This window comes from Dreissena polymorpha, chromosome 5 (genome assembly GCF_020536995.1).
Source record: "Dreissena polymorpha isolate Duluth1 chromosome 5, UMN_Dpol_1.0, whole genome shotgun sequence".
NCBI classification, from domain to species: domain Eukaryota; kingdom Metazoa; phylum Mollusca; class Bivalvia; order Myida; family Dreissenidae; genus Dreissena; species Dreissena polymorpha.
This window is the reverse complement of record NC_068359.1, coordinates 114,720,678-114,741,615: the sequence shown is the minus strand read 5'-3', so window position 1 is coordinate 114,741,615 and position 20,938 is coordinate 114,720,678. Positions and strand designations below refer to the sequence as shown.

At 35.0% G+C, this 20,938-nt stretch overlaps 2 protein-coding genes across 18 annotated transcripts in view; both read right to left on the bottom strand.

Annotated features, from left to right (window-relative positions):
• LOC127832676 (tubulin glycylase 3C-like) overlaps positions 1-12,010 on the bottom strand; it is a 76,085-nt gene extending 64,075 nt beyond the window's left edge. For 6 of the 16 annotated variants that reach the window (XR_008027053.1, XR_008027055.1, XR_008027054.1 and 3 more), the window contains exons 1-5: positions 10,987-12,010; positions 9,583-9,672; positions 2,581-2,755; positions 699-818; positions 351-380 (exon numbers count right to left, since the gene is read on the bottom strand). Coding sequence is in view for 13 of the 16 variants with exons in the window: in XM_052358297.1 (XP_052214257.1) it covers positions 351-380; positions 699-818; positions 2,581-2,755; positions 9,583-9,672; positions 10,987-11,382 (811 nt within the window). In the remaining 3 variants the exon portion in view is untranslated. The remainder of the gene's footprint in view (positions 1-350; positions 381-698; positions 819-2,580; positions 2,756-9,582; positions 9,673-10,986) is intronic. The other 10 variants (XM_052358285.1, XM_052358287.1, XM_052358291.1 and 7 more) reach the window with 5 other exon arrangements.
• Positions 12,011-12,565: 555 nt separating this feature from the next.
• LOC127832685 (interleukin enhancer-binding factor 2 homolog) overlaps positions 12,566-20,938 on the bottom strand; it is a 32,634-nt gene continuing 24,261 nt past the window's right edge. For both annotated transcript variants that reach the window (XM_052358318.1, XM_052358319.1), the window contains exons 11-13: positions 20,703-20,817; positions 19,160-19,247; positions 12,566-14,561 (exon numbers count right to left, since the gene is read on the bottom strand). In XM_052358318.1, the coding sequence (XP_052214278.1) occupies positions 14,428-14,561; positions 19,160-19,247; positions 20,703-20,817 (337 nt within the window). In that variant the 3' untranslated portion in view covers positions 12,566-14,427. The remainder of the gene's footprint in view (positions 14,562-19,159; positions 19,248-20,702; positions 20,818-20,938) is intronic.

The window sequence follows — 20,938 nt, the reverse complement described above, 5'->3', positions numbered from 1 at the left end:
AAGATGTCAACCAATGTTCGCCTGTATCATAAAAAATACAAACAGGCACACAAGGTTTCAACAAATTTTCATTAGGACCATATCACAAACAGGCCAAACATGTTAGCAAAATGAAAGTGGACATTTGAGATTGTGGAAACCCTGAGAAAGTAATGGGACTGTGTCAAAACAGAATAAATAGTGCCAATAATAATAACTTTCTGATATTCCATATAAGCAAGGAGCTTACATTCAGGATTATTTCAATACATGCAGTTTGGGCGGGGGGGGGGGGGGGGATACATACGAATACTGAAACTTTAATATGGGATAGGTACGGTTAGCTGGTTATGGAATCACACACACATTACCTTCTTCTTCTATAGTTGTATTTGTAGAGTCTGAAATAATATCACAACGTACAATAGATGATTGACATGTCGCACAATGTCTATGAAAAAGCTAGCATACATTAAATTTACGTATCCAGTTCTGAAGTCACTCAAGAAATTTTAAAGAACTTGGTAAAATCATCTGGGACATCACCATCGCCTAACAGAATTTCCTCAAAATCATTATCAAATAATTTGTTTTTGGTTTATTTCTATTTACTTTTACCTGTTTCAAAGGTATCCAACCAACAATAGGCCCCCCCCCCCCCGAAGAAAAGGCCATGACAACTGTCTGAAAATGTAACCTACATAAAAGTGGTAACTCACCTCTAAGGTCATCCAGGTCATAGTTATCCCCCAGTGATTTGTTCCCCTTCATGTGATGAGCCCGTATCCGGGTCTTGTGACGTTTTAGCACCATGTCTGGGTTTCCATTAGCATAAGGACCTAATCAAAAGTAACACCAACATTTCTTGTAATTATCAGTCTTTCCAAATATTTATTTATTCTATCGCTTTCAATGTGTTTTCTGTATTTTGGCTGGAGAAATGAGCCATTAAACCATCTACTTCATTTTGTACATACAGTGATCTTGTATTTCAAACAAACAAATTTAACTATTATCATGCGTCCTAAATGATAAAAAGTGACACTCCATTGGGAATTCAAATATATTATTTCTCTATAAATAGAAAAGTTTCAAATTGCAGCTAAAAAAATCTTGAGCAGATAATTGATTCATAAAGTAAAATAGAAAAGTGCACCAGAGACATACCTCTCCAAAATAAGTTATGACTCTGTTTCCATAATACTATTTACCCGGTAGTCCTATACAACAGGGATACAATTTTCATATCTAAATTTCAATATCAAAATCAGCCTAAAGAAATATTTGGCCTAAACATCAATTTTCCAATGTATCACGTTTCAATAGAAAGTAATTTCCCAATTTCAGAATTCATTACAACACAATGAAATTAATGACAGCCAATGCTTCAATAATATTATGTATGATCATACATTTCAGACTGAAGAATAGATGATAATTAAGTTTCAACACTCAATATAACCCTTTGTATTTTCTAAATGGCGCATATCAAGAAGTACCTGATCAATTATCTAATGCACTGCTAGTGTTATTAATAAATTAGATTAACTACCAAAAGATAAAAGACTAAAGAAGTTTTTTAAGCTAGAAATGCTAGCCAACCAATCATAGACAAGGAAAAGTGTTGTTCATTTGATCACTGCTCTGCTATTTTGAACACGGTTCAATAAAAATAATTGCAATTTAAAACAATTTCTGCAGTCCCATTTTTTTCCCCATCTTTCTTTAACTAAAATCCGCATTTTTAATTCAAATTTCTTCATGCAAACTCATAAATTCATGTTATGAACTTAAATTCCAGTCCCAACAACATATTCCCACTAATTATCAATATTTACTTCAAAATCATTTTTTTTATGCATTCAATTGTTTTCTAGCCTAACAATTTAGTTATCAAATGTGTAGATAATCAGCATTGATTAGATCTGATTTGAAAGTGCTTGTCCTTAAACATTTGAAAATGCTTATTGTCCTTAAATCGCTCATTAATATCACTTTTTGGGTTGATTCTGAATAGGTTTGTTGAATATGTACCAACATACAAAACCAAAATATTATACCATAATGGCCTTCTTGATTTTGTTAATGTTGATTTTCAGGTCGTTTCAGTTCATATTATTGTTATAATTCTCTTGTTGTTTATATTTTTGTTTAACAGCGCGCAGTTCTTTTTGCGTTTGAGAGTGTGTTATTATTCATGTTTTTCGTGCTGTTATAAATGTTATGTTTTTTGTTACCGTTCATTGTTATGCTATTTTTAATGCCGTTTTGTTGTTTGTACAACTGTAGTTTGCTTCGTATTTTCATTTAGATGTAAAAGTGGAGTAACAATTTAAGCATGTGTTGATTTTCAATCGTAGCAAATGATGTTTTGTCATTCTATAAATAAACATTTTAACCATTTAACACATAACTACTTATCACCAAAATGTTAGAGAGTTACTTGTCGAAATTCCATATAAAGCTGCTACTGTAAAGGGTCTATCCTATACTTAAAGTTCTTCATTACATCAATATATCAAATATTCTACGTATGCCAGGTCGCAAATCCATTTTCAGAGCTGTACAAGAAAAACCAATCGCAGAACCATGGTTACATACCATCCAAGACTCGCTGGAGGTTCTTGGACATGGAAGTCCTGGTCCTCATGAGCGCTGGCATCGTGTCCGCAAGCTCCTCCAGTTCTGAGCGATCTGTAGGCGAGTCAGGGCCCTCAATCTCTGCCTCCTGATCTGGTGGGGAGGAGTTGTTGTTTGTGTTGTCGCTCTCCTCAATCTGACATCATAACATGCATAACCCTTACAAAATTATCATCATAACTTTTTATAAAAAATGCCTTATATTCTGAATTGTATGAACTGCAATATCATTTTAATGACAAGTGCATAAAGCAAGTTATTTTATTTAAAAATATCTTATTTAATTAATTTACTTCAGGTATAGTAAAACAACAAAACTTAAGAAAACTACAGACTTTCACCAGACATAATAAAAATTAATTAAGTTGGTGGGTTCATAATACTTATATCACCTGTTCAATGCAATATGATCCTATTAAATATACTGCTCAGTGAATGAGTATCATAATTTCGGTCCAAAGACCCCATAGAAGAAATCTTATAATTGATTACAGTTTCTTACACATAAATGTCACGTCCTTATACCACAAAAACATACAAAAACGTATGCTGATTACTTATTGATCTATTCAAATGGAAAAAAAACTTCATTTGTGATCACTTGTGAGTTTGGAAACTAATCATCTGTATTTCAATAAAAGATTTTTTTATTGTGCCCAGCACATACTTATAGAAATCAATAAAACATATTTATACACTAGGGGAGAAATCATTCAAGCAAACACCTTTTCAAGTACCCATATTGATGAGTAAGTTCAATACGCTTTGTATAACATATCATGAAACTTGCTTGCCATTTGATATTTCATTATTAAAATTGCATGAATTTGATAGCTGTAACTGAAAATACCAACAGATTAATATAAAAATAGGCAACAATAATACTGTAAGATAAGCTTATTAGCCATAAATAAACAAGAATATCAGTGAAACTGATGGATGCTCCCCGATGATGTGCTTTGTGCTAATAACCACCTAAAAAAATCTCTTATAAGCCTCTGTGACCTTCAACTTGACCCCAGTGACTTCATCAAAACGTAGAGGTCTATGCAAGGTACCTACAGGCCAAATATGAAACAGATCGGTAAAGTATTGAAGGCACTGTGAGAAACTGTAAAAAAAAATGTGACATAAATCTATTATTAGCCTCGGTGACCTTGACCTTGAACCCAGTGACTTCAAACCTCATCAAAAGGTAGAGGTCCATGCAAGGTACCTACATGCCAAATATGAAAAAGATTGGTAAAGTATTGTAGGCGCTATGAAAAACTGTAAAAAAGTGTAACAGAAAATCTATTATAAGCCTTGGTGACCTTGACCCCAGTGACCTCAAACGTCATCAAAAGGTAGAGGTCCATGCAAGGTACCTACATGCCAAATATAAAAGAGATCGGTAAAGTATTGAAGGCGCTATGAGAAACTGTAAAAAAAAGTGTACCAGAAAATCTATTATTAGCCTCGGTGACCTTGACCCCAGTGACCTCAAACCTCATCAAAAGGTGTAGGTCCATGCAAGGTACCTACATGCCAAATGTGAAAGAGATTGGTTAAGTATTGAAGGCGCTATGAGAAACTGTAACAAAAGTGTGACGGAAAATCCATTATTATTAGCCTTGGTGACCTTGACCTTGAACCCAGTGACCTCAAACCTCATCAAAAGGTAGAAGTCCATGCAAGGTACCTACATGCCAAATATGATAGAGATCGGTAAAGTATTGAAGGTGCTATGAGAAACTGTAACAAAAGTGTGACAGAAAATCTATTATTAACCTTGGTGACCTTGACCTTGAACCCAGTGACCTCAAACCTCATCAAAAGGTAGAGGTCCATGCAAGGTACCTACATGCCAAATATGAAAGATATCGGTAAAGTATTGAAGGTGCTATGAGAAACTGTAACAAAAGTGTGACAGAAAATCTATTATTAACCTTGGTGACCTTGACCTTGAACCCAGTGACCTCAAACCTCATCAAAAGGTAGAGGTCCATGCAAGGTACCTACATGCCAAATATGAAAGATATCGGTAAAGTATTGAAGGCGCTATGAGAAACTGACTCAAAAGTGTGACAGAAAATCTATTATTATTAGCCTTGGTGACCTCGACCTTTAACTCAGTGACCTCAAACCTCATCAAAAGGTAGAGGTCCTTGCAAGGTACCTACATGCCAAATATGAAACAGATCGGTAAAGTATTGAAGGCGCTATGAGAAACTGTAAAAAAAGTGTGACAGAAAATCTATTATTAGCCTCGGTGACCTTGAACCCAGTGGCCTCAAACGTCATTAAAAGGTAGAGGTCCATGCAAGGTACCTACATGCCAAATATGAAACAGATCGGTAAAGTATTAAAGGCGCTATGAAAAACTGTTACAAAAGCTTGACGGAAAATCCATTATTATTAGACTTGGTGACCTTGACCTTGAACTCAGTGACCTCAAACCTCATCAAAAGGTAGAAGTCCATGCAAGGTACCTACATGCCAAATATGAAAGAGATCGGTAAAGTATTGAAGGTGCTATGAGAAACTGAAACAAAAGTGTGACAGAAAATCTATTATTAGCCTCGGTGACCTTGACCTTGAACCCAGTGGCCTCAAACCTCCAAAAGGTAGAGGTCCATGCAAGGTACCTACATGCCAAACATGAAAGAGATCGGTAAAGTATTGAAGGTGCTATGAGAAACTGACACTAAAGGGTGTCGGAAAATCTATTATTATTAGCCTTGGTGACCTTGACCTTGAACCCAGTGACCTCAAACCTCATCAAAAGGTAGAGGTCCATGCAAGTTACCTACATGCCAAATATGAAAGAGATCGGTAAAGTATTGAAGGCGCAATGAGAAACTGTAAAAAAAAGTGACAGAAAATATATTATTAGCCTCGGTGACCTTGAACCCAGTGGCCTCAAACGTCATCAAAAGGTAGAGGTCCATGCAAGGTTCCTACATGCCAAATATGAAAGAGATCGGTAAAGTATTGAAGGCGCTATGAGAAACTGACACAAAAGTGTGACGGAAAATCTATTATTATTAGCCTTGGTGACCTTGACCTTGAATCTAGTGACCTCAAACCTTATCAAAAGGTAGAGGTCCATGCTAGGTACCTACATGCCAAATATGAAAGAGATTGGTTAAGTATTTAAGGCGCTATGAGAAACGGTAACAAAAGTGTGACGGATGTAAGGAAGGAAGGACAAACTGGCAACTATATGCTCCGCCGAAATTTTATTTCGGGGAGCAAAAAAATAATCATTTTGAGCCTTGGTCGGTCATTTTACGGCCAGCCAGCTTCTGCTTGACCTCACAAGACACAGATAAACTTATGTTAATATGACGTGGTTGTTTTATAAATCAAGGCGTGCTTGCTGGGTGATTAATCATAAGATGTAGATCTCAAGTTTTTTCATGAATGCTAACTTAATAAGGTCATCCTAAAACAAGAATATCAGTAAAACTGATGGATCCCCAGCAATCTTTTCCCTTTTTTATAAAGTACCCGTAAAAGGTACTTTCCCAATTGAAGAAAAACTGTTCCAAAAGTGCATTATCTGCAAGTAAACAAATAAAATGAGCACTGAACATTTCAAGCAAAATAAATGTAAATCAATATTTTAGTTTATTTTTGCTTTTGAAACCAACCAATTAAAAAACCCTATAATTCCCAATTTTAAGATTTCACGACGCAAATTTTCATAATTTCAGGGTTTTTCGCACTTATATTTCCCAATTGGTATGGTACGGGTACTTTTCCCAATTGTGGAAGAAAAATTGCTGATCCCGGATGCTTGTGTGGAAACAAGTTACTATTCAAGGGGCATTAACTCCCTGAAAACTCAGTGGAGCACAACAACATGACAATATGCAAATGCCCACCTTGTAGGGCCAAGGCATATAAAGTTTCATCAAATGCGGATCATCACTTCATGTCATCTGACATATAAATGGTAAATTCATTAAAAGATATCATATTACTAACCAAAGGGCAATAACTGTCTTAATAGTTTTGAGCTGTAAAATTTTGATTTGACAGCTTACAACTTCATGTAAATGAACCGACTTATGCAGCCACCCTAGGTATTGATAGATTTAGGTCAGATATAAGCTCTTTGACATAGCAAATCAATACATCAATTAGTACCTCAATTGAAATATCTGGCAGTAATTGTATACGACTTCAAGAGCAGTTCAGACATTTAAAGTCTGTATGATCATGGTCTTACATGACTGTATACAACCAACTGATCATAACATATTGCTTTGACAGTCTTATTAGCAATATTATGGTGTCCCCTACCCTTTAAAATCCCTCACTATTAAAGATTGTGAAAGATGTACATATTGCCTTTTTTCAATTTAATGTTTTATAATTAAGCCCTTGATGAGGTTTATTTAGCGCCTTATGTTTTAACCTTTTACGCCTTGTTCTATTGTATACATGTTCAAGCAACTGGTTTCATTTCCTTTTTTCGAGGTTATCGATCAATTTTGCAATGTTTTCGCCAATTACACCAAAATTACAGTTTTAATTTTTTGATCCCCAAGAAAACAATGGTCCCAAACAGATTCTCAATGGTAATTCACAAATAAGTCCATACAAAAACTAGTAAAGTAAGCTGGCCAAACAGTACAATATGAAGGGACTCAGAGGTAACGAGAAAATTGTAGGCTGTCCTGCAGCTGAACAATGGTGTGTTTAAAAGTATGACATTTGTAACGTTTAGTTTTGTAAGAATTAATGTAATGTTTATGGTGAAATTAGTTTTTTTTAACTTTTGGACCTGTTATAAGGGAATTGTTTCATACTATGGGCATCATAACATACAACCCTTAATACAGATTTTCTATTTTAAAAAATCCATTCAATAAATACTTAATTTAAGTAATTCTCAGAATGAGATAGCAGTGTCTGGACAAATGTTTATGCCAAAATGCATGGAATAATTGAATCTTTGGTCCCCAAATGGCACTATTTTGCTGTAATGTATTGAGTAAAATTAAAGATATGCTTTTTGGGGGATGTGTACAGCCCAGTGTGTCAACAAAGAATGCCATAAACAGGAAAGCTGAAAGAGCGTTAGCAAATCGTTGCCAAAGAGTGTGAATGAGTAGAAAATAAAATTAAGTAACGAATTATAAAACTGGACATTTGTTAGTGCCATAAAAAGTACCAGTGTTTTTTTCATCATTTTGGAAATCGGGCCAGGTCCCTTTTAATAAGAACAAGAGATTGCCAAGCAATATTGTCCCCTACCGGTGAAACTCCACTATTGTCAGTAATTTTTTTTTGTTTTTTTAAATATTTGTTGCCATAGCAACCAGAATTATTGACATAGGAACGAAATGAAATGACGTGCATACTCTCCATATTGCCATCTATCCATGTTTCAAGTTTCATAAAAAAATATAAAGAACTTTCAAAGTTATCGCAGGATCCAGAAAAGTGTGACGGACTGACAGACTTGACTGACACACTGAGCGCAAACCATAAGTCCCCTCCGGTTTCACTGGTAGGGGACAATAAATTACTTAAATTGGGAAATTAGTGTTGTAGTTCTTTCTGCCAACAAATATCTGTACCTCAAAATTGACAATACAAGTGATTTCAATATTACATTTAGTAAGGTTCAGTTTATAGAACTTGAGAGGATATTAACTAAATGTATTACAATGTATTATATAATTATGTTATAACTTAATATGTCTTTTAATATCTTTTTTTGATGGAAACCTTCAATTAGGAATTTGAAGGTCCCATTTGAATTTTTTTTTCCTATTTCCATTGCGAATGGGTCCCCCTTGAAGCCTACTGGACCCAAATTTTAAAGAAAAAAAACTACGAGTACCAAATAATTTGTGAAAAATAATTGTCTAAAACAAGATGGCTATAATGGCCGCTTTTGCACTAACCTGAGTTCACAGACACCAATTGTTGAAGACTTGACCAGGTGATCTAGTTTTTGGCAACACGTAAGATGGCCTTCACATTAAACAAGTTTTCATTTAGAGATTTGATCTGGTGACCTACTCTTTTGATGCACCTGATCCAGAATCAAACTTGGCCTAGTAATTGTCAACATAAAATTTTTCACTATTGAGTTTCATCAAGCTTAAGTTGTTAATGTTGTTCCAATAGTGGTAAGAATTTTTGTTAGAGTTGACCTAGTAACCTTTTTTCTAGACACATGACGATTGTGACGCAAATTGGCCTAGATATAATGTCAAAATAAACATTCTGACCACGTTTCATAAAGATCGAGGCATGAATGTGGCCGCTATAGAGGTAACACAGTTTTTCTAAGATTTGACCTGGTGGTTTAGTTATAGAAACATGTGACCCAGAATCAAACTCAACCAAGACATTGACAATGCACATTACATGACCACCAACAGCAGACATAGGGTGATCACAATAGCTCAACTTGAGTGGGACAAACCAATCACAATATGCATCAAGGCATCTGAAGATGCTGAGGGCAATTAGAAAAATACAACCAACAAAAAGACCAAGCCCCATTTAATATGTTACCTTATAAAGTGAAAAGCAAATCTGAAAAATCCACAAAAACCAATTTTCATGGGATGAATGTACATATAGAATAAAAGTACATTGATTATTGTTTCAAAATGTATGCTTTTTATTCCTAATTGCAGTAATGTTTTTATAACAACTGCATTGATCAAGATTATTTATAAAATATCACAAAGAAAAAATGTATAATTTATATATATTGCTTGTCAATATCAACAATAATTTAATGTTTTTAAATGACATTTGCTTACAACTATCACTGTTATGTCATAAATATGTTTTAGTAGTCTCCCACAATCCTATAACATTATTTGATAATTAAATCTAAATTGACCAACTAAAATATTGACATTAACAATGTTTTTACTACATCAATTATATTGCTCCATATTTCAATATTTGCCATTTTGTATTTAGAAAACGCAGCTTACAATTTACCTTAAATCCCTTTTCTTTCAATCTTTTGTACTGGCTCAATGGAGATAAATTCCCTGCCCCACTGTAAGACCCGTTACCTGCCCGCTCAATCTGCAACATTGACAGGAATGACCTAAAACCTGTCTGGTAAATATGCCTAAAGACTGCATATTTGCTACATTTTTAACACTCTAAAAGGCAATCAAAAACTTCTATCAACTGAACTGTAACATGTACTTCCCTATTTTGATGCCTGTTTAGTTTTCATAGCAGTATGAAACTTTGTGGATATCATGATACTACTGTTAACTACCATACATGCTATAAAAAGCAGTATAATAAACTACAGCCCTGAATTTAACCATGTACAAAAATCTAACTTGTCCATGGACAACTTATAAAAAAATCTCAACTTCTTTATTTGGGATATCCATTTGTCTATAAATAATGCAATATTAAATTGACTGCCGGATGGGGGAGGATTTTTGTTTATTTTCAAACTGTAAATCATGTGTTTTTTAAAACATTTACAAATACAATCAAACAAATATCATATAGCAAATTATATCAGCCGTTTTAAAGTAGCACATTTTCTGGAAACACAGAGCAATAAGGAACAAAACATGCATCGGCACTATATACACATCATTTACATATGAGACAGTATTACATTTACTGATTTGTTTTTTTAAAAAATGAAGAAAAACTTTATTTCGGTCTGTGTTGTGTTCCTAAGCTGATGTTGAGCAACGAGCTTTCTATTACATCCAGTTGACATTAAACATGCTGCGAGTTTTCTCACTCCTTAAAATAATTTCTGATTGCATTATTATATAATACAAAATGTCATCTTTTACTCAAATCAATTAACGATAAAGTCGATGACATGTCTACAAACAGTGTTAAATCAATTATTGAGTGCCTTTACTCAAGAGGTCCTTATTGATTATCAGTTTATGCGACCAGAAGCGAATTCAAGTCATTCCAACAGAAGAACGTGTGAATTTTGTTACCGGGACTTGAAAACAGTTCGCGCCATCCAACAATTCAAGCCTCAAGTATTCGAGCCATCCGACAAAATTTTATATTAATATATAGCAGTAAAAAATCGGTGCTTTGATGAGAGTTTGGGCCAACTGGAAATTCAAGCCAAGCGAGTTCGAGCAATCGGGTTTTGACTGTATGTTTATTGTTAATCAAGTTTATTTTCCTTAATTATATCACTGGTAACAATAAAATAAGTAATTTGACATATGGTATTTTTCATCGTCACTTGTGAATCTGATCAGTCATGGCTAGATCTGGATGCTATACCATGTACTGTTATTGTAGAAACCCTTTTTTGACCTTCACAGGCAATACAAGCAAAAAGCCATGAACACAACCAGAGTCCTGACTGACGTTTTGGATATTTATGATTCTTACCATTTTTTTTTGCTTGTCTAAATGTTGTTGCTGCCTTTCCATAAAATCTGTACCTAAGTTTTCCACGATTTTTGCACTTGCGGAGCTTACTCTTGGTTTAAATGTAAAAACGCTGTCGTCCAATAATGGTTTTGCAGTCATTGTGATTGGCTGCAGAACTTTTCTAATAGAATTTTCAGCGCGAGTGTCTGATGCAGTCGTTTCTGCTTTATTATTTTCATTCAAAGGAATGGGAGCTAAAGGCACTGTGGATTTGCACTTTATTTCACGCATAAAATGCGGAAGACCACCCAAACTTGTCTGCTCCAAACGTTTGGCAGCAAGTTTACGACTGGTAGAACTAATTCGCGGAATGAAATTCTCGTCTGAAACTACATCGCGCTTATTCTTCCCCATTAGTTAGACATAAATCAGCCATCCCTTATAATAACCTTCCTATTTAAACTTCATAATAATAGTTTTCTTCTTGAAAGTCACATAGCGTACTCCGTAACTATGGAGTCGCCATTTTTGTTTTCATTGCAGAATCGGAATGATTCGGAAGTTTACGTTTTGACGAAATGTCTAATGTACGGAAACGACCGGATTTTCCCCCGTATTTTTCCGAATCAAAGATCCATTAAATATTCTTGTTTCGTAAATTTTGAAATACAGGACACATTATATCAATTTATTTGCCAAAGTCTTGAAACCGTAAATCAAATACCCAAATGCATCAAATTAAAATCCAGCGATTAAGGTTTCTTTTAGGTTTTCCTCTATCACAAATTGTTCAAGCATAGAAAGCTGGGGGTAAAGGTCAAGCGAGCAAAATAGTTGATGCACATTCTTAACAGTGGTGATGTTACAGTGCAAACCATGTGAACTTTGAACTGTGGCCTTGACCAGGGACATAGACCTTATACATTAAATGCCAACCCCATGTGCTTAACATTAGTGGTAAATTATTTTGAAACTGCCTAATGAATATTGTAGTTTCAACCCATGCAATCTGTACTGTTAAAAAATTTGACCCTGACCTCCTTGTTACCTTTCCCTGAGAGATAAGACACCAGTCTTGCATAAGAATCTGTATCCATATGAATATTTGTGGAAGATTGTTTTAAATTACACGAGTGATAAAGTTAAAGTTGACATGTATTTGAAAAACCAAAGCACACACACAAACTCTTATTTTACAGATCAAAAGTTCATCCCAAAAAGGCTCCGCAATATATCACTGACTTACCAGCTGCACGACAAATGCTTTTCACACTCAAAGGGAGATAATAATAGAATTGACAGGCTCATACAATCCACCTTCAGATGTGACCTTGACCTCATGACCTGTTGTGACTTCGTGCATTATGCCTCAACAAGCATATCATTTGAACTAATTTTCATAAAAACCTTCAAAAAGTATAGAGAAAATGAGAATACATAAAAAGTAACTAATATCGATCCTTAAAATTCTTGAAAATCCTTCACACGATAGAGGGTATAGAGTTGATATAACCATGCTACCGATAGACTGAAGGATATACCGAAAAAAGAAGGGCATTTCTATACTATGCAAATGGATATAAACAAGAATGTACAATTCTTTCTTAGTATTTTTATTGATCTACAGACACTTTGGATCACATTACAACATTTACAAATGAATTTTTTGCATACAATAAAAATAACATACTTTGTAAATATTCATTATTTGTCCAACCCACTTTTTATTACTTTAGTATTTAAAATAATGTTATCTTCACACTGTTATATTTACTGAAAATATCAGGAACATTGCCAATATAAAATGCAGCACTAAACTGAGCTAATGCAACATCAAGATACAACATCTGTGTAAATAGTGGTCACTGAAATTAGATTGCACACCAAAGAAGTATTGTTTCCTTAATTTATTTCTATATACCTAGATATTGGTCGATTATCACTTTGTTGTGTGTATTATCTGAAATGCATTAAATACTGGTGTCAGTTACTACAAATGCCTAACTATAGATATCCAGTAAATTGTTACAGAATGCTGAAGTCATTAGATGATAATGGAAGGAAAAATTGGGCAACATTTGTTAAGCAACTCTTATTCAAATATGGTTTTGGTTTTGTTTGGGTTTCCCAGGACGTTGGCGATATGAATATATTTTTACAATGTTTTAAACAGCGCATACAAGACTGTAAAACCCAAGACTGGCACAATGAGATTAATGCATCTCCGCGCTGCGACACTTACAAACAGTTTAAGTCAATTTTAACTCCGGAGAAATATTTAACAATAGATGTACCCTTAAAGTCACGTCGCGCATTTGCACGTTTTAGGTGTTCTAATCATAAATTGAACATTGAACATGGCAGGCATTTTAACGTACAGCGCGAAAACCCAACATGCTTATTTTGTTCAAGAAGATTTGACGTACATGTATTGGAATACGAATTTAATGCGTTCTTTGAGTGTCCCCAGTACACGGATATACGAACAAGTTATTTGTATAATTGGTATAATGGCCAAAGAAACGAAACATCATTTAATATCCTAATGATTAGCACTGATATTTCTGTTATTAAACAATTAACATTCTATGTTTCGAAGTTAATGAATGTCATTGGGAATATAAATTTACATTGATAACAAACTTTGTTATGTAATAATTTTCGTTGTACTTTATGTAATAATTTTTGTTATATAAAAGTTTCATTGAAAGACTCTACTAATGTCACAATATGCAGAAAAATAATACTTTTGAGTCTCTCATATATGAATGATGGAGATATATACATGTATGCACTGGTATCTCGGATTTTTGTATCATTTTGAAAATGTGTATTTGTTAAAACACCAGTGTACAAAAAAAAGAATGGCATTTTATCATTATGAAATTGTAAATGAATGCTGTATTTTGGGCCAGAGGCCTTTATTTACATGATACCTAATAAATCTTGAAATCTTAAGTGTTTTATTTTTAAAATTTAGAAATTCAACAAACAAAACTATAGGAATTCCTAATACAATTTTTAAAAATATGTAATTGAAATACAGTAACATTTATGCTTCAGACTGTTTAAATCTAAACATAAATACATGATATAAACCACTGACATCATGCTAATTCATTTATAAGTTATATATTTCTTATACATTATTATATTGCATAATATTGTTTTCTCAAATGTTAAAAAGTACAATGTTGTTTTAATGACTTAGGCTTACATTTTTGTTCATAAAGTACACAAAGCAACAGAAATATATTTGTAAGAAAGTACTACCAATATAACATGCTCTTCTCTATCTGCAATACATCCTTTCTTTCATGAAAAGTTCATTTTGCACATGACTATCTGACAACACAATCAGATCCCATACAATTTTCAATCCGCATCTTCCTTAACAGTTTCCAAACTCCCAAGTTCACATATAGTTCAAAGTACATTGCACGATACTAAGTCACAGCTCTACTTCATTTCTGTTTCCATTTCATCCTCGTCCTCATCCTCCTCTTCTTCAACAGGTTTCTCCAGTTTCTCGTAGGCCTTGTCTGACGGGGTCACCACCACCCCCTCCCAGACACTCATCTCTGTCGCTATGGCTACAAAACAATGGCAAAAGTTGGTGTAATGTCACTTGTGCTTTAACATTAATCTTTCACAACTCAGATAAACAAATTGACTAGTTTGTAGTTCATTAGAAAATCACATTAAACTGCAGGTGTCGACCTAGGGTAAAATTTTAGAGAGAAGTGACTTCTCTCTTGACTGGCATTTAGGGAGAAGTCAGGAGAAATAAGGAGAAGTCATGTTTTTTGTTATATCTTGTATATCTTGTAATTAGTTGCATTATTGTTTTACCCTTTTAAATTGCTGAATACAAGATGTGCATTATGAATCATGCTGATTCAATTCTCTTAACCGTTAAAACGGTATTTTTTATTAAATCAACAATAGAGTATAAAGAAAACAACACAATAAACGACCACTTTACAGTATTTAATAAATTATATTTACATACACTACCCATCAACCCCACAATTTAAAAAATAAAAATAAAAATGGGGGGGGGGTATATTTTGGTATTATTCATTTAATATTTAATATTAATTTTGTCTTCTAAATAAAACATTATAATTACCCTATGCTCAAATTCAAGTAGAAACAACAAATTCAATACAATCATTTAAATACAAAAATCTTTGACAATCACAACAGTGTTTCCAAATAATGTCAATTAAACCAATCCCTAAAAAACTGCAAGCTGTCAATGCTGTCGGTAGACTGTAGACATCAAAGGTCTTTGATGTTGGGGCCGATTTTTAGGAGTTAAAACTGTAAACTTGAAACACCTCAGCAGGTGGCAACAAGAGCTTTGTCATAGACGTGACAAATACCCCCACATGCCGCATTGACACCTAAAATTTTACATGTCGTCTTCACAAAAAACAGCGGACACCATGCTAAATTTTTAAAACGCACTAGGTGACCCCTTGACCTAGTTTTTGACCCAGAAAGGCCAATGTTCTAACTTGGCCTTAACATCACCTCCATAAAACTTCTGACAAAGTTTGGTGAAGATAGGATGTAAACTACTTGAATTAGAGAGCGGACACCATGCTGAATGTAAAAAAACGCACTAAGTGACCCGTGACCTAGTTTTAGGCCCGGAATTGCCCATGTTCAAACTTGTCCTAGAGATCATTTAGATAAAACTTGTGACCAAGTTTAGTGAGGATTGGATGAAAACTACTTGAATAAGAGAGCGGACAACATTGCGATGTTTAAAACCCCGTGACCTTGTTTTTGACCCGGCATGACCCATATTCAAACTTGCCCTAGACATTATCAAGATACAACTGCCAATTTTGGTGAAGATTGGATAAAAACTACTTGAATTAGAGAGCGGACAACATGGTGAGGTTCAAAACACACTAAGTGACCCCGTGACCTAGTTTTTGACTTGGCATGGCCCATGTTCGAACTTGACCTACACATAATTTAGTTACAACTTCTGACCAAGTGTGGTGAAGATAGGATTTAAACTACCTGAAATAGACAGCGGACACCATGCTCAATGTGTAAAAAATATTAAGTGTCCCTGTGACCCAGTTTTTGATCTGGCATGGCCCATGTTCGAACTCGGCCAACAGATCAGCAAGATAAAACTTCTGACCAAGTTTGGTGAAGATCGGATGAAAACTACTTGAATAAGAGAGAGGACACCATGCTGAATGTTAAAAAATGCACTAAGTGACCCCGTGACCTAGTTTTTGGCCGGCTATATTGTAAAACCCTTGTAAATGGATGTCAGCTATAGTGTAATACCCTTGCAAATGGATGTCAGCTATATTGTAATACCCTTGTAAATGGATGTCAGCTATATTGCAATACTCTTGCAAATGGATGTCAGCTATATTGTAATACCCTTGTAAATGGATGTCAGCTATATTGTAATACCCTTGTAAATGGATGTCAGCTATATTGTAATACCCTTGTAAATGGATGTCAGCTATATTGTAATACCCTTGCAAATGGATGTCAGCTATATTGTAATACCCTTGTAAATGGATGTCAGCTATATTGTAAGGCTCATAACTAAAGAACAATCTCCTGCAAATGGATGTCAGCTATATTGTAATACCCTTGCAAATGGATGTCAGCTATATTGTAATACCCTTGTAAATGGATGTCAGCTATATTGTAATACCCTTGTAAATGGATGTCAGCTATATTGTAAGGCTCATAACTAAAGAACAATCTCCTGCAAATAAATGTCAGCTATATTGTAAAGCTCATAACTAAAGAACAATCTCCTGCAGGATGTCAGCTATATTGTAAGGCTCATAACTAAAGAACAATCTCCTGCAGGATGTCAGCTATATTGTAAGGCTCATAACTAAAGAACAATCTCCTGCAGGATGTCAGCTATATTGTAAGGCTCATAACTATAGAGATGTCAGCTATATTGTAAGGCTCATAACTATAGAGATGTCAGCTATATTGTAAGGCTCATAACTATAGAGATGTCAGCTATATTGTAAGGCTAATAACTATAGAGATGTCAGCTATATTGTTAGGCTCATAACTAAAGAACAATCTCCTGCAAATGGATGTCAGCTATATTGTAAGGCTCATATCTAAAGAACAATCTCCTGCTGTCAGCTATATTGTAAGGCTCATAACTAAAGAACAATCTCCTGCTGTCAGCTATATTGTAAGGCTCATAACTAAAGAACAATCTCCTGCAAATGGATGTCAGCTATATTGTAAGGCTCATAACTAAAGAACAATCTCCTGCAGGATGTCAGCTATATTGTAAGGCTCATAACTAAAGAGATGTCAGCTATATTGTAAGGCTCATAACTAAAGAGATGTCAGCTATATTGTAAGGCTCATAACTAAAGAATAATCTCCTGCAAATGGATGTCAGCTATATTGTAAGGCTCATAACTAAAGAACAATCTCCTGCAGGATGTCAGCTATATTGTACGGCTCATAACTAAAGAACAATCTCCTGCTGTCAGCTATATTGTAAGGCTCATAACTAAAGAACAATCTCCTGCAAATGGATGTCAGCTATATTCAGGGGTGTCAATTTTCCCGATTATTCCAGAAATCCGGATTTGAGCCATCCAGGGTTGATTTTGAGGTGAATGTAAATCCGATGAGTTTGTTTAAGGCGGGTGGGGGTAGGGACAAATTCTTTAAGTGCGGGATCATTTCAGAACGAATATTGTTATAGCATTGTCGGCATTCCGGACATTTGCGCTTGGTACCGATTTTATTTATTGATTTCTGATTGGTAAGCGGCTGGCACTGACATGAGCAGTAACTGGCTAAGTAAAGCACTGCAATATCATATTTTAAAACAACATGTTCATCAAAATTATATATTGACTGCGTATTTTCTAGGTTACTGGTTACTGGTTTTCATTTTCTGCAGTCAAACGATATGCATATTTTATTTCATTTGCAAATGATGTATCGCGACATGTTTTCGGACAGTCGTTTTCGGATACGCTGGTTTGTCGATTTTAATTTAATTTTGAAGTTCTTAATTTCATTTGTTTAGAATGACAAATACACCTGCGGTGTTACGGATGGTTTGGTTTATAATATTTCGCATTGTACTCACCAGAAATTGCACCTAGAAAGACTATTAAAAAAAGAACAATAAGCTAGGGCTCGGGGGGTTGGGCCCTCTCTTCCCTTTATCCTACGGCTTAATTTTCCGGATTTCAAATTTGGGACAATTGACACCCCTGTATATTGTAAGGCTCATAACTAAAGAACAATTTCCTGCAAATGGATGTCAGCTATATTGTAAGGCTCATAACTAAAGAACAATCTCCTGCAAATAAATGTCAGCTATATTGTAAAGCTCATAACTAAAGAACAATCTCCTGCAGGATGTCAGCTATATTGTAAGGCTCATAACTAAAGAACAATCTCCTGCAGGATGTCAGCTATATTGTAAGGCTCATAACTAAAGAACAATCTCCTGCTGTCAGCTATATTGTAAGGCTCATAACTAAAGAACAATCTCCTGCAGGATGTCAGCTATATTGTAAGGCTCATAACTAAAGAACAATCTCCTGCAAATCGACTTCAGCTTTGTTTAAGTCTTTTACTTTAAGGGCTAAAGCATGTTACTAAAAACATGTGGATTACTGGACAAACATTGTCTAGTGCAACTTTATGTTGATGATATTATTTTCAATTTCAATTTAGGATAAAGTTAGTTCCAAGAACTTATGGCACTTAATGCTGATAAAGAGAGCAACCAGCTGACAAACTGACAGAATGACTTCCTCTCTGCAGAGTTTGAATAGGTTAAAATTTATTGAGAAGTGGTTCAACAATCAAAACGTGCTTCAACAACATTGTTCAATACGTATGGACTTATACGCATTCAGTAGTGCTTTGAAGGTTTTATAAAGAATTCTCAGACATTTTTGGATACAACATAACACATAACCTATTTGCAAGAATACATATGTAACTTTTGGTATTGTTTACTACAAGTTAAAATATTTTAATAATTGTTCACTTTATAAATACAAACTGAAAGATTTTTGTTAATGATTACATGGCACATGCTGCCCATAATGTCAGAAAACATGAAATACTGAAGCTGAAGTTGGTTATTATTTCTATTGAATACGTCTCAAATGGCGTCCTCTAATTTTCTACATACTTGCATTTCCTTCCATTCCGAGTATTTGCTTGAAGCCACCATGACTTAAAACTCTTAGCAAAGTCTGTGCTGTGTAGCAAACTTGGTCCTGCAAAATATGAAACAACAATTCAACAAGCCTTCTATTCAAGGTCGAGTTTAAGGACTATCAGACCTCACAATTGACAATGCTATGAATTAGAGGGGGGTAATCACATGACAATCAAGATGGCGTTGTCGATAACGAGATTATCGGCATAAATTGATTAGCGTATACAGCATATTAATACTTGCTCTATATCTCGTCTTTACTCGCTGCAATTTTTTTTAGCAGGTCACAAAATTACAGCTTCCGCTGAAAACATCATTGAGACAAATGTTCAAATAAAGTAGCATGAAGACAGCAATAAATGCGGTCTCCAGGGTTTATAGTGGCTTTTCCTTCACTATGACCTAGTTTCTGACCCCATGTGAGCCAGTTTTGAACAGAGATATCATTGGGGCAAAGTTCTATCCAAGTTTCATGAAGATCTGGCTAAACATGTGGCTTTTTGAGTGTTCACAAGCCATGTTCTTAATCTGACCTTGTTACCTACTTTTTGTCTCCACGTGAACAATTTCAATATCAGCCAAGATATCCTCTGGATAGATGTTCTGATCACGTTGCATGAAGATTTGCCAATAAATGTTGCCTCTAGAGTATTTGAAAGTTTTTTCTTTGATTTGATCTTGTAATCTAATTTTTGAACCCATATGACCAAGTTTCATGAACATTGACTATGTATGTGTTCGCATGCTTTTTTTCTAATTTGACTCAGTTTGACCACATGAAGCTCGGTTTTGAACTTGGATTAGATATCTTTGAGACAAATGTTCTTACAAAGTTTCATGAAGGTTAGGCAATACGTTTGTATATGTTGCCTGTAATGTATGTGCATGTTTAACCTTTTTCTTGAATCTGAGATTCTGATCCTACCTGAGCCTTTTTGGAACTCTGCCAAGGAATATGTAGAGACCAAGTTTTATGAAGATAAGGCAGTAAATGTGGCCTTTAAAGTGTTCCAGGGCAAATATTGATGACGGACAACAGACCATGCCCAAAAGCTGATCATAAGCACTTTGTGTTCAGCAATTATGTCTTGTCAATCAATATTTATTTTGAAACGCTTGACCATTTTTTAAATCAACAGAATGGTGACAAGTGTACCCCTGTATGACGGTGTAGCGTAAAATCTACTCCAATTTATTCATAAAGAGCATGTAAAAATTATAAACATTTTACAAATGAGCTCATTCTGGGATTACTGGGCTTAATGCATTAGGGTAAAACGTGAAGTCCCAGATAAGCCTGTACAGGCCGCACAGGCTTATCAGTGAACACACTTTCCGCTCAGATGGGACTTTAGTGTAGAAGAGACTTCCTTTCAACCCAAACTTCCATAGAAGCGGAAAGTGTCTTCCTAGATTCGCCTGTCCCAACTGCACAGGCTAATCTGGGACGACACTTAAGCACCTGCATTAAGCCTTGTTTTCACAGAGGGAGGCTCAAACACTCCCTACTAACCTGTTGTTCCAGTGTCATGATGGTATGAACACGCACTGTGCCCTGCTCACACGGGTCTGTGATGCCCACTGAGCCTGGGAGGAAAAACCCAGCGGCCAGAATCTGTAGGCACCGTCTGAAATAAATACATGAGCTGCATTATGGGAATTAGTTTAATGCATATGCACAGGCTAATCAGGGACTACACTCTCCGCTTTTGTCGTATTTCTCATGTAAATATGCTTGTTTAAAAGAAA